Source organism: Engystomops pustulosus, chromosome 9, assembly GCF_040894005.1.
Source record: "Engystomops pustulosus chromosome 9, aEngPut4.maternal, whole genome shotgun sequence".
In the NCBI taxonomy this organism is placed as follows: Eukaryota; Metazoa; Chordata; class Amphibia; order Anura; family Leptodactylidae; genus Engystomops; species Engystomops pustulosus.
The window spans coordinates 4957073-4971823 of record NC_092419.1 but is presented as its reverse complement, the minus strand read 5'-3'; the positions used below and the strand labels follow the sequence as shown (position 1 = coordinate 4971823).

Sequence of the window (14751 nt, the reverse complement as noted above, 5' to 3'; positions counted from 1 at the left end):
ATACTGGGAGGTTGTGACCAATGCATTTCCCACCCTCAGCTTATACTCCAGTCAATAGGTTTTCCCAGTTTTTTGTGGTAAAATTATGGGCCTTGGCTTACACTCGGTTCGGCTTATACTCGAGTATATACAGTATACACAAATATTTGTACAGTTTTTTCCTCTGCTATAGTATGAATATTTTATCTTCAATGACTATTTTACATTGTCTATGAATTATTTGTATATTTAAAAATAAAAACCTGCCGTGACCCGGATTCGAACCGGGGTTGCTGCGGCCACAACGCAGAGTACTAACCACTATACGATCACGGCTGATACTGTAACTATGGATGTCACAGCTCACTTAACTTGAGGAAACTCCTTTGATGGTTAAACCTCCCAGCAGTGTTAATCTCAAAGGAACCTCCGATGCTGTTAGGAGGGTGTGAAGAAGCCCTTACACCGGGATCACGTGACCTCGAGTACAAACACTAAGAATATTAAAAAGCACAAAATATTCTAGTTCTGGATCCTGAATGGGTTAAAGGGCAAACATAATTTTTTCCACATACTCTATATCTATATACTGGGGGCAGGGGTTGCTGTCTATATACTGTGGCAGGGGCCTGGCTATATACTAGGGCAGGGGGCTGGTTATTTGGGGGAAACCTAGCTGGCTATATACTGGGGCAAAGGGCTGGCTATATACTGGGGCAGGGGGTTAGCTAAATTGGGGGAATGCTGGCTGGCTATATACTGGGGCAGGAGGCTGGCTATATTGGGGGAATGCTAGCTGCCTATATACTGGGGCAGGGGGCTAGCTATATTGGAGGAATGCTGGCTGGCTATATACTGGGGCAGGAGGCTGGCTATATTGGGGGAATGCTAGCTGCCTATATACTGGGGCAGGGGGCTAGCTATATTGGAGGAATGCTGGCTGGCTATATACTGGGGCTAGGGTGCTGGCTGGCTATATTGGGGGAAAGCTGGCTATATAATGAGCGGCAGGGGGCTGGCTATATACTGGGGCAGGGGTTGGCTATTTAGTGAGGTAGGGGCTAGCTATATTGGGGTATTGCTGGCAGGTTATATACTGAGGGCAGGGGGCTGGCTATATACTGGGGGCAGGGTGCTGGCTATATACTAGGGGCAGGGGGCTGCTGGCTATATACTGGGGGACTTCTGGCTATTTACTGGGGGGATAGGGGCTGGTAAGCTATATACTACTGGGGGCTGGCTATATAGTACAGGGGGCTGGAGGGCAAGCTATATACTACTGGGGGCTGCCAGGCTATATACTACAGGGGGCAGGCAGGCTATATACTACAGGGGTGCAGGCAGGCTATATACTACAGGGGTGCAGGCAGGCTATATACTACAGGGGGGCAGGCAGGCTATATACTACAGGGGTGCAGGCAGGCTATATACTACAGGGGTGCAGGCAGGCTATATACTACAGGGGTGCAGGCAGGCTATATACTACAGGGGTGCAGGCAGGCTATATACTACAGGGGTGCAGGCAGGCTATATACTGGGAGGTTGTGACCAATGCATTTCCCACCCTCAGCTTATACTCCAGTCAATAGGTTTTCCCAGTTTGTTGTGGTAAAATTATGGGCCTTGGCTTACACTCAGGTCGGCTTATACTCAAGTATATACAGTATACACAAATATTTGTACAGTTTTTTCCTCTGCTATAGTATGAATATTTTATCTGCAATTACTGTTTTACATTGTCTATGAATTATTTGTATATTTAAAAATAAAAACATGCCGTGACCCGGATTTGAACCGGGGTTGCTGCGGCCACAACGCAGAGTACTAACCACTATACGATCACGGCTGATACTGTAACTATGGATGTCACAGCTCACTTAACTTGAGGAAACTCCTTTGATGGTTAAACCTCCCAGCAGTGTTAATCTCAAAGGAACCTCCGATGCTGTTAGGAGGGTGTGAAAAATCCCTTACACCGGGATCACGTGACCTCGAGTACAAACACTAAGAATATTAAAAAGCACAAAATATTCTAGTCCTACCTCATTTAAAACTAAACCTGTAAAATCATAAACACGCTAGATATTGCCACGCCCCAAAATTTTTAATGTTTAAAAATACAAAAATTTATAACTAGAACCTTATAGCAGAATACTCAGGAAAGTCTGAATCTCCACATTTTCACAATTTAGCTTTTTGAATAAAAAGTCATCAAAGGTGACAAAATGGTATCAGTAAGAAAGGTCATCACATCCGCACACAATGACACCTTACACAGCTCTGTACAGTGAGGTCAGAAGAAGTCACGGGTGTCAGAATGATGCAAGGCTTTTTAATGCCAGGTTTTTGGATTAAGAGACTAAACTATGCAAATTCGGTATCACTGCGATCGTACTGACCCAAAGAATAAAGGAGAAGTGTCCACTCAACAGCACATTGAAAGCCGTAACAATAAACCCGATCAAATTAGTTTTATGCCAATTCCACCACATTTGGATTTTTTTCCAGCTTCCTAGTACATGGCACAGAATATTAAATCGTGGCAATGGAAACTTTTACAATTTGCCTTGTAGATTACAAAGCTATAAAAAGGGCTTGTTAATGGAAAAATAGAAAAAAAAAGATAAGACGGGACGGATATTCAATAGACTGAAAAGTCGTGGTCCTAAATGGGTTAAAGGACAAAATTAATTGTATCCACATTTAGAGTTATCTAAGATATTATGCTATGACCCATCTATAGAATTAGGAACCCCACTAAAGGGATCATTTTGGCTTCCTCTGGAGCTGGAATAAACATGAGGCACCGAGCTGAGCTGCACTCACTGAGCGATGGAGCTGCACTTTCTATCAGTAAAGTGAAAACCCCTTTAACTGTGGATTGTTATCTATATTGTGGCATCTGCAACGTTCCAAGTCTGGAGCTTTACTGACTCAGGAAATTTAAAGGCTCCTTATGTTTGACATCTTCTCAGTCACTCAGCATTTATATACAGACAGTCCTGGGGTTACATACAAAAAAGCGTGTTTGTTCTTAACTTTAATTTGTATGTAAGTCGGAACTGGTTTATTTTATAATTGTAGATCAAGACAAACCTTTTTTTTGTCCCTGTGACAATCGGATTTTCAACATTTTTTGCTGTAATGGGACCAAGGATTATCAATAAAGCTTCATTACAGACACCTTACAGCTGATCACTGCAGCCTGGGACTATAGTAACATCCAAAGAGGTCACCAGAGGGGTCTGTCTGTAACTATGGGTTGTCTGTAAGTTGGGTGTCCTTAAGTAGGGGACCGCCTGTAAAGCTTCATTCCAGACACCTTACAGCTGATCATTGCAGCCTGATACTATAGTAACATCCAGAGAGGTCACCAGAGGTCACAGGGGGCAGAGGGGTCTGTCTGTAACTAGGGGTCGTCTGTAAGTCGGAAAGTCAGAGACCGCCTGTATACATGAAAATAAGAGAAAGCAAATTCAACAAATATAACAAAAAAACTAAATTGCGTTAATCAAATGTTTAATGAATGAAGAATTCCGTTACATTTTCTCAAAACTGAACTGATAGTAATCCAGAATGGCTTTTGCTAATACAGGGGCAAATTTTGGGCGCTCAGCGCTGTCTCGAATCCACTTGGGCAGCTCAATTTGAATTGCGTCCACCTCTCCGGATGTTTTGGAGCCATGAGTGCTGGTGATGTACCCTCCGGAGAAGTAATTCCCACCGTTGGGTCCAGGATTTGATGGAGCAGGGACACAAACGTAATTCACATTTTGTTCTTCGATAAACTTTCCTAAACTTTGCTTTCCGCGCAGCAATTCTTCGAAAGATGTATCCACCCGTCTTTTCGATAAGGCGTTAATGGAAGTGTCGGATGCTAAAAATCTGCCGGTGTCTAAATTGGTTTTGGAAATGAGATAGCCGAGTTCAATCCACTGTTCAGGATGGGACTGACCGTGGATATCAATCACTAAACCTTGGGACATGTCAGATTTGGCAGTACGGATAAAACCCATGAACTCGTCCCAAGCTTGATCAGCATCGGGGACACCGAAGGCTGCTTCATCCTTGTCACGGTTAGGATCCAGCCTTGAACGTGCCAGATTGTTAATCACAACGTGAGGGCAGTAGCCAGCAGTTAGACGACATATTTCCTTTGCCACAGCCAATGCCATCTCCTGAGTGTACAGGTCCTTTACAGTGGTGACCAGACAATTAGAAGAGTCTTTCACTGCTCCAGAGGGACAGGAATGGGTGTAAAAGCACTTTTTTGTATCTTTCTGCCAACATCCTGCATCTCGAGCGGGGATTGAAGACGGTGTCAGTGATCCTCCATGGGGAGCAGTGAAAATTAAGCTCATGTTTCCAACGTGATATTCAATATACTTGTTCCGGCCATAAATGATCTCTTGTGCGCTACCTATAGTAAGCCATAGGCACAGGAAGGAGAATGACCACAACATTTTCTCCTAAAATAAATAAATATAGTAATAAATAAATAAAAATTCCTTATTACCCCAAGTTATGCCATTCGGGACAACATTTTTGACGTACCCAGCTTTTCCCACCAAGTCATGCCCCATTTATTGTCATACAGGTCGTAAATGTGTCTAAATATATTTATAAAGGGGGCAAACTAAATCATTTTAAGCATAAAAGTCTTACCAATCGATATAGGTTACATCATTGCCTTAGAAGTACCTTAGGGAGCTATTCACATGTTCCTGTTCTATGCTTAGGGAAGGCTGATGAGCCCCGGGTGCAAGGTCTGTGCCAGGCCCCCAGCTAAGCTTTATTATACTTCTCATATCGAAAAAGTGACACCTTATTGGCCCGGTTGCGACTGCACCCTCTGCACCACCTCAACTTACGTCCCTGGCTTAGGGTATAGATGGGAAGTATCCTAAACACTACACCATCCAGTACAGGAGCGGATGTCACACGTACACGTATTTTAAGGACAGAGACAGTGGGGAAGCTTGTGTCCTTCTCTCAGTAATACACTACAGGCCTGTTACCAAGGTCCTTTCATTAAGTATAACTTTGTGAAGTAATAATAGTATCAATCTTAGGGCAAATTCACACGACCGTTGGGGGTCGTATATACAGTCGCCACATATACGTCCCCCATTGGCTGGCAATGGAAGTGTGGCACCGTATGGTGCCGCATGTGTAGTACCGTACCGTAGCCGTGAAAAGACAGGACATGTCCGATCTTTTCTCAGCATAGGGGGCCGTGTGCCATATATCCCTACAGAGAGGGGCTCACCTCCTCCTCTCCCCGGTGCCGGGTACGGTGCTACGGTATGGCGGGCACATGTGTGTGCATCTAGCCTTAACTAAATACATTCATTGAAATCCAGAGGAAGAACTTCCACCAATGTGATCTCCTTACCTTGGAAAGTGTCCAGGAGCCTCGGTAAGAGGAGAATATTCTGCTGAGTGCTCCGAGCCTTTGCTGGGTTTTATCTTGGTTGCACATAGTTATGTCACCGCGTTACTACAATGTGTTATCTTCTCTTAAAAACAGAAGGTCACGTTGTTAATAATTACTGCAGTTGGTGACTTAAAATCCATCGGGGTGCCAGCTGAGTTGATGTCTATGTAATATTAGTTGTACAAAAATGTTAAGGGTTTTCCGGGCTAAATATATTGACAGATCCATACAAAAGCTCCAGTGTTGGAATGGACCCCTTCAGATCAGCTAAGACTCAGCCTTTTTAGTTTTTTGCTTGAAAACAGAAAGTATGTCCCAGCACCATAAAATCCATAACTTTAATTGTGTTCTTTAAAACATCAGGTCCCGGCTAAGCTAAGACCAATTCGTATGCCCGAAACGTGTCAGCTTGAAGCACTGATGGTTAAACCCAATGTTTTTAACAAAACAATAAAAGTTATAGATTTTAACCTTATGCCAGGTTATACTTTCTGTTTTCAAACATTACACGGCTGCAGTCTGAGCAGAGCCTCCCTATGCATGGTAGAGGAGAGCCACAGCCACACTTACTTATCAACCAGAATATCGGGTAAACCGTTTTTTGTGTGTCTGTTTTTTACTCCCCTCCAACAAAAAGCCATAACTTTATTCTATCATGCAGATATCAAAATATAAATTTTTTATTTTTTTTAAAAAGCAGGCAATTCAGATATTTGGGCGCTATTTGTCTGTCAGGCATTTTAAATTTCCATCAATATGACCCAGGGGGCCTTAAAAGTAGTGAAACCGCTAAAAAAAGTTCACAAAAATAAAAAAAAATATATATTATATTATTATATTAAAATATAAAAGGTCAAGTCTCCCCTTTTCCTTAGATAAATATTTAAACATGATAATATAACTCCTGCACACTGCCGTCTCCCTAGTACAGTGATGGCGAACCCTTTGGAGATAGAGTGCCCAAGCTACAACCAAAACCCACTTGTATTTCGCAAAGTGCCAACATGACAATGTAAGCAGTAACTTATTGATCCCTGCTGTATCGCAGATTTTATCGTATTGGCCTCCTGAGTTCACCAATAGCTTAGAAAGATGATGTAGAAATTTGGATTCTAGCTTCCCTCCGGGGTCCCCTGAAGAGGTAGGATCAGGGGACCCTGAGCAGAAGGTCCAATAACAATCCATCTTTGTCCACGCCTTCATGCTCCTCCTGTAGTTCTGGCAGCCAAATAGCGCTGAGCATGGCACGTCCTGGGCTGTATTGGATTACAGGAGAAAACCTTAAGTCCTAGCTGGAAAACTATGTGTTGGGGTGAAGGCCTGGATGCCCACAGAAAGGGCTCCGAGTGCCACCTCTGGCACCCGTGCCATAGGTTCGCCACCACTGCCCTAGGGTCTCTGGTTGTGTCCTGCAGCCGGAGACCAGGTCCCGCTCCCTTGATTAGAGCACAAAGACTCGAGACCCACGTCTTTTGTCAGTGTGCAGTCGGAATTGGGTTAAAGAACTGAAAGAAAATCTATTGCCGACATAGAAAAAAGAAAAGACTCAAATGACACTTTATGCAAATAAAAGGAAATAAATTCTATATCTGATGGATTAAATTGATTCTGCATGAATACAATTATGTCTAATATCAAAAGCAAACAAACTGACTTGTGTCACACCCATCGTATCACCTTTCATATCAAATGCCGACATAAAATGTAACATTTAATAATAAAGGCAATGGGGAGGTTCACGCTGCGATTGGTTGTGGACACAGAACATTGTGCATGACCTGTTATTTTGAACCTAAATGTCACAAGGATACAATGTTCCCTTTACCTTCTGTATTTTTCCAGAAAACATTCGCATTGTCTCCCTTGTTAGGTCCCATGTGGTTGAAAACACAATGAAAGTGATTCCAGCTAAAAAAAAAAAAAAAGAATAAAGATTAAACCCATGGGGGATTTATTACCATGTTGTCTGCCTGTACTACATGTTGTGACTTTGTCGCAGTTGAGACAAAACAGTCTCAAGAAAACTTGACAAAAAAAGTCTCAATTGAGACAAAAAAGTAGTGTGAAATGATTGTACAAGAAGGCAGACAATGTACAAATAAATTCCTCATGTCTCTGTTTGGCGTTATTGACCCCCCCCTCCTCCGTCCCCTTCCAAGCCAGAGTTGGTGTCGTCATATTTGAAAGTCCATGGAGCCAGAAGAGTCTTCTGTGATGTAGACAGGGGTCCCTGAGGCTCATTTGCATGACTTTAATAGATGATTTTCTCCAAAATGAGGCCATTAGATGATGTGGGAAGAAAGGATCCTTTTTCAGGGGCCACACTCCGGTGTGAAAGTGTGCTTGGTGTACATTACTGCATCCATGTGGTAGATTTTCTTTCTGTATTGTTCTGTATTGTTTCCGTATTGGACTCATTTGCAGGAAAGGGGTTTACGATGCACAGATGGTAATTGCGCTTGATAACTAACACAAAAACAAAGTTCTCTACTGTAGAAAATGTATCTGTTTTGGTCAAGCCAATGATAACTCTTACTAATCCTAAAATTACTGGTAGCAGTCCCCCTTCAGGGGTGTACAAACAGCTGAGCACTGGCTTCTAAAGGTCACATGTAGTGCACAGCTACAACACATGCAAAATGATAAGGGGGAAAAAAAAGGTGTTAGCAAATTCTGTTAAATAACAAATGCATGTGAAAAACAATGTTTTATAAAACCTGGAATTTCAAACCTGTTAAAAAAAAAAACTCAACCAAACTGTTGTAAAAAAACAAATGCCGTGACCCGGATTCGAACCTGGGTTGCTGCGGCCACAACGCAGAGTACTAACCACTATACGATCACGGCTGCCATATGTGAAGCCTCCCAAAAACATTCCCTTGTACTGAAATCTTATCATGGCACCAGCACTAGAAGAAGAGATGCTAAATAAATTAAAGCTACAACATTTTACATACAATTATAAAAACTAAAAAAAAAAAATTGTGAATAGCAAATTATTACACGGGGATAGAAGACAATAAAGGTCAAATAATAATTTACTTGGATAATCCAGTTATTACATGAAAATCAAACAAAAATAAGAGGGGAGTTTACAATTTTCTGCGGCACAACATGCAAAAATATAATTATAGGTAAATAGTCACTCAAGAACATTACATAAAAAGTATAGACTTTATGGTGAGATAGGCTACAACTAAAACATAAAAGCAAACATCAGAGCTAAAAGGAGATCAAATACTTTCTTACATTTTATTTACTTAATAAAGCAAAAAATCTGTAAATGTAAAATATTGAAAAAATAAACCCACACTACGTAATATAAAAAAACTTTGCTTTTGCAATGACTGAGGACTAAAGCTCATGAATGTGCTTGGTCCATGAAGCAAGAGCTGAATGGTGGCTGCATTTCGTGGCATGCTCTTCCAGGGATGGGACTACAAGCGTCATATATAAGATGTTAGGAGCCGCTGCAAAACCACACAGGCTCCTGACATATATTAATATGATGCTGGGACTCCCGTCCAGGAACAGTAATTGTGTGCGCACAGGCAGGAAGAGGATAGGACGGAGCAGGAAAGTATAGAGGATTTTTTTCAAGTAGGCTCTGTTGTGCACATTTCATTAATTGTGGGGAAGCTTTGCTGTGACCATTTCATTAGTGAGGTGAGGTCGCTGCTGGACATGTTATTAGTGAGGGGTGGTCGCTGCTGGACATGTTATTAGTGAGGGGTGGTCGCTGCTGGACATGTTATTAGTGAGGGGTGGTCGCTGCTGGACATGTTATTAGTGAGGGGAGGTCACTGCTGGACATGTTATTAGTGAGGGGAGGTCACTGCTGGACATGTTATTAGTGAGGGGTGGTCGCTGCTGGACATGTTATTAGTGAGGGGTGGTCGCTGCTGGACATGTTATTAGTGAGGGGTGGTCGCTGCTGGGACATGTTATTAGTGAGGGGTGGTTGCTGCTGGGACATGTTATTAGTGAGGGGAGGCTGATGCTGGATATGTTATTAGTGAGGGGAGGTCACTGCTGGACATGTTATTAGTGAGGGGAGGTCACTGCTGGACATGTTATTAGTGAGGGGAGGTCACTGCTGGACATGTTATTAGTGAGGGGAGGTCACTGCTGTGATCATTTCATTAGTAAGGGGAGGTTGCTGCTGGACATGTTATTAGTGAGGGGAGGTCGCTGCTGGACATGTTATTAGTGAGGGGAGGTCACTGCTGGACATGTTATTAGTGAGGGGAGGTCAGTGCTGTGATCATTTCATTAATAAGGGGAGGTTGCTGCTGGACATGTTATTAGTGAGGGGAGGTCGCTGCTGGACATGTTATTAGTGAGGGGAGGTCGCTGCTGGACATGTTATTAGTGAGGGGAGGTCACTGCTGGACATGTTATTAGTGAGGGGAGGTCAGTGCTGTGATCATTTCATTAATAAGGGGAGGTTGCTGCTGGACATGTTATTAGTGAGGGGAGGTCGCTGCTGGACATGTTATTAGTGAGGGGAGGTCACTGCTGGACATGTTATTAGTGAGGGGAGGTCAGTGCTGTGATCATTTCATTAATAAGGGGAGGTTGCTGCTGGACATGTTATTAGTGAGGGGAGGTCGCTGCTGGACATGTTATTAGTGAGGGGAGGTCGCTGCTGGACATGTTATTAGTGAGGGGAGGTCGCTGCTGGACATGTTATTAGTGAGTGAAGGTCACTGCTGGACATGTTATTAGTGAGGGGAGGCCGCTGCTGGACATGTTATTAGTGAGGGGAGGCCGCTGCTGGACATGTTATTAGTGACGGGAGGTCGCTGCTGGACATGTTATTAGTGACGGGAGGTCGCTGCTGGACATGTTATTAGTGAGGGGAGGTCGCTGCTGGACATGTTATTAGTGAGGGGAGGTCGCTGCTGGACATGGTATTAGTGAGGGGAGGTCGCTGATGGACATGTTATTAGTGAGGGGTGGTCGCTGCTGGACATGTTATTAGTGAGGGGTGGTCGCTGCTGGACATGTCATTAGTGAGGGGTGGTCGCTGCTGGGACATGTTATTAGTGAGGGGAGGCTGATGCTGGATATGTTATTAGTGAGGGGAGGTCACTGCTGGACATGTTATTAGTGAGGGGAGGTCACTGCTGGACATGTTATTAGTGAGGGGAGGTCAGTGCTGTGATCATTTCATTAATAAGGGGAGGTTGCTGCTGGACATGTTATTAGTGAGGGGAGGTCGCTGCTGGACATGTTATTAGTGAGGGGAGGTCGCTGCTGGACATGTTATTAGTGAGGGGAGGTCGCTGCTGGACATGTTATTAGTGAGGGGAGGTCGCTGCTGGACATGTTATTAGTGAGGGGAGGTCGCTGCTGGACATGTTATTAGTGAGGGGAGGTCGCTGCTGGACATGTTATTAGTGAGGGGAGGTCGCTGCTGGACATGTTATTAGTGAGGGGAGGTCGCTGCTAGACATTTCATTGATGAGGGGAGGCTACTGGATATTTCAATCCTGTGCTGGGACTACTTATCTATATACTGGGGACGTGTGCTGGGACTACTTAACTGTATACTGGGGATGTGTGCTGGGGCTACTTATCTATATACTGGGGACGTGTGCTGGGACTACTTATCTATATACTGGGGACGTGTGCTGGGACTACTTAACTGTATACTGGGGATGTGTGCTGGGACTACTTATCTACACTCACAGGCCACTTTATTAGGTACACCTGTCCAACTGCTCGTTAACACTTAATTTCTAATCAGCCAATCACATGGCGGCATTTCAGTGCATTTAGGCATGTAGACATGGTCAGGACAATCTCCTGCAGTTCTCCCGAGCATCAGTATGGGGAAGAAAGGTGATTTGTGGCCTTTGAACGTGGCATGGTTGTTGGTGCCAGAAGGGCTGGTGTGAGTATTTCAGAAACTGCTGATCTACTGGGATTTTCACGCACAACCATCTCTAGGGTTTACAGAGAATGGCCCTGGCCCGAAAAAGAAAAAACATCCAGTGAGCGGCAGTTCTGTGGGCGGAAATGCCTTGTTGATGCCAGAGGTCAGAGGAGAATGGGCAGACTGGTTCCAGCTGATAGAAAGGCAACAGTGACTCAAATCGCCACCCGTTACAACCAAGGTAGGCAGAAGAGCATCTCTGAACGCACAGTATGTCGAACTTTGAGGCAGATGGGCTACAGCAGCAGAAGACCACACCGGTTGCCACTCCTATCAGCTAAGAACAGGAAACTGAGGCTACAATTTGCACAAGCTCATCGAAATTGGACAGTAGAAGATTGGAAAAACGTTGCCTGGTCTGATGAGTCTTGATTTCTGCTGTGACATTTGGATGGTAGGGTCAGAATTTGGTACAACAACATGAAAGCGCGGATCCATCCTGCCTTGTATCAGCGGCTCAGGCTGGTGGTGGTGGTGTCATGGATCCATCCTGCCTTGTATCAGCGGGTCAGGCTGGTGGTGGTGGTGTCATGGATCCATCCTGCCTTGTATCAGCGGCTCAGGCTGGTGGTGGTGGTGTCATGGATCCATCCTGCCTTGTATCAGCGGCTCAGGCTGGTGGTGGTGGTGTCATGGATCCATCCTGCCTTGTATCAGCGGGTCAGGCTGGTGGTGGTGGTGTCATGGATCCATCCTGCCTTGTATCAGCGGGTCAGGCTGGTGGTGGTGGTGTCATGGATCCATCCTGCCTTGTATCAGCGGCTCAGGCTGGTGGTGGTGGTGTCATGGATCCATCCTGCCTTGTATCAGCGGGTCAGGCTGGTGGTGGTGGTGTCATGGATCCATCCTGCCTTGTATCAGCGGCTCAGGCTGGTGGTGGTGGTGTCATGGATCCATCCTGCCTTGTATCAGCGGCTCAGGCTGGTGGTGGTGGTGTCATGGATCCATCCTGCCTTGTATCAGCGGCTCAGGCTGGTGGTGGTGGTGTCATGGATCCATCCTGCCTTGTATCAGCGGCTCAGGCTGGTGGTGGTGGTGTCATGGATCCATCCTGCCTTGTATCAGCGGGTCAGGCTGGTGGTGGTGGTGTCATGGATACATCCTGCCTTGTATCAGCGGCTCAGGCCGGTGGTGGTGGTGTCATGGATCCATCCTGCCTTGTATCAGCGGGTCAGGCTGGTGGTGGTGGTGTCATGGATCCATCCTGCCTTGTATCAGCGGGTCAGGCTGGTGGTGGTGTCATGGATCCATCCTGCCTTGTATCAGCGGCTCAGGCTGGTGGTGGTGGTGTCATGGATCCATCCTGCCTTGTATCAGCGGCTCAGGCTGGTGGTGGTGGTGTCATGGATCCATCCTGCCTTGTATCAGCGGCTCAGGCTGGTGGTGGTGGTGTCATGGATCCATCCTGCCTTGTATCAGCGGGTCAGGCTGGTGCTGGTGGTGTCATGGATCCATCCTGCCTTGTATCAGCGGCTCGGGCTGGTGGTGGTGGTGTCATGGATCCATCCTGCCTTGTATCAGCGGGTCAGGCTGGTGGTGGTGGTGTCATGGATCCATCCTGCCTTGTATCAGCGGCTCAGGCTGGTGGTGGTGGTGTCATGGATCCATCCTGCCTTGTATCAGCGGCTCAGGCTGGTGGTGCTGGTGTCATGGATCCATCCTGCCTTGTATCAGCGGCTCAGGCTGGTGGTGGTGGTGTCATGGATCCATCCTGCCTTGTATCAGCGGCTCAGGCTGGTGGTAGTGGTGTCATGGATCCATCCTGCCTTGTATCAGCGGCTCAGGCTGGTGGTGGTGGTGTCATGGATCCATCCTGCCTTGTATCAGCGGGTCAGGCTGGTGGTGGTGGTGTCATGGATCCATCCTGCCTTGTATCAGCGGCTCAGGCTGGTGGTGCTGGTGTCATGGATCCATCCTGCCTTGTATCAGCGGCTCAGGCTGGTGGTGCTGGTGTCATGGATCCATCCTGCCTTGTATCAGCGGGTCAGGCTGGTGGTGGTGGTGTCATGGATCCATCCTGCCTTGTATCAGCGGCTCAGGCTGGTGGTGGTGGTGTCATGGTGTTGTTGCTGCCCATGTCCATCCCTTTATGAGCACAATGTACCCTGTAACATCTGATGGCTACTTTCAGCAGGATAATGCGCCATGTCATAAAGCTGGAATCATCTCAGACTGGTTTCTTGAACATGACAATGAGGTCACTGGACACAAATGGCCTCCACAGTCACCAGATCTCAATCCAATAGAGCATCTTTGGGATGTGGTGGAACGGGAGATTCGCATCATGGATGTGCAGCCGACAAATCTGCGGCAACTGTGTGATGCCATCATGTCAATATGGAGCAAAATCTCTGAGGAGCTTCCAGCACCTTGTTGTATCTATGCCACCAAGAATTGAGGCAGTTCTGAAGGCAAAAGGGGGTCCAACCCGTTACTAGCATGGTGGACCTAATAAAGTGGCCGCTGAGTGTATATATATCTGACATACTTTCTGTATTACTGGTGATTGTGTAACTGGATCCGAGCGTGACAATTGTTCTAATGACAAGGTGGATACACGGTGATACTTGAAAACTTCCTTATTAGTTCTACATTTGGAAAAGCTGCACATTACACAATCTCCGCGCCACGATCTTCTGACCTATATTACATATGAACCAATATCACCAAATTCTCTGCTTTGGTTTTCATCTAATTTTTCCTAAATGGGATCCTAAGGCGGCGGAGGGGGGAGGATCCTTAGGCGGAGGGGGGGGGGAGAGGATCCTATGGCGAAGGGGGGAGGATCCTAAGGCAGGGGGGGGATCCTAAGGCGGAGGGTGCGCAGGTTTACGACCAGTCCGTATTGATGTTGCAACCAAACATTTCTTCAATGATAAATACTTTATATATGACAAGTCGGATGAGATCGTATAACCTGATACTGTTACCCAACGTGGGAGGAAATAAACTCATAAAATAGTGAGGAAATATCCTGAAGAGTCCTGACGCTGATTACTTGGTGTAAAATATTAACATTATAAATACTTTCTCCTCGGGTGACACCAGATGATGACACGTAGATGATATTCTGTTACATAAACATAAATATATGGCAAGACACAGTATTACAGTCAGGATTCAGGGGTAGTGGACCCACTGGACCACCGCGGGCGATGACACCTGGGAGCGGGGTCTACGTGGGACCCATAATTTATTAGATGTTTGTGGAGTTGGAGTCGCTCCATTTTATCATGACCCCCAACTTCACAGCCCTGGATGTTACCCCAGAGCAGTGCACTTATGAGACCGGTGAAAGTGAGGAGCTAGAAGTGATGGCTATAATACGGCAGTTGACAGAGATGGGGCTTATATATATACATAAAAGGATTCGCCATTCTTTTTCTTTATCTAA

The 14751-nt window shown here is 45.6% G+C and overlaps 1 protein-coding gene and 2 non-coding genes across 3 annotated transcripts; all 3 read right to left on the bottom strand.

Moving 5' to 3' along the window:
- Positions 1-243: 243 nt before the first annotated feature.
- TRNAH-GUG (transfer RNA histidin (anticodon GUG)) lies at positions 244-315 on the bottom strand. Its single transcript has one exon. It is a non-coding gene; the product is annotated as a tRNA-His (tRNA).
- Positions 316-1753: 1438 nt separating this feature from the next.
- Positions 1754-1825, bottom strand: TRNAH-GUG (transfer RNA histidin (anticodon GUG)). Its single transcript has one exon. It is a non-coding gene; the product is annotated as a tRNA-His (tRNA).
- A 1656-nt stretch (positions 1826-3481) lies between these two features.
- Positions 3482-5492, bottom strand: LOC140076758 (uncharacterized). The gene is made up of 2 exons (XM_072123446.1): positions 5375-5492; positions 3482-4448 (listed from the first exon to the last, which is right to left on the bottom strand). Exons 1-2 carry the CDS (start codon positions 5459-5461, stop codon positions 3519-3521), a joined length of 1017 nt encoding a protein of 338 aa, XP_071979547.1. The 5' UTR covers positions 5462-5492; the 3' UTR covers positions 3482-3518.
- Positions 5493-14751: the final 9259 nt, after the last annotated feature.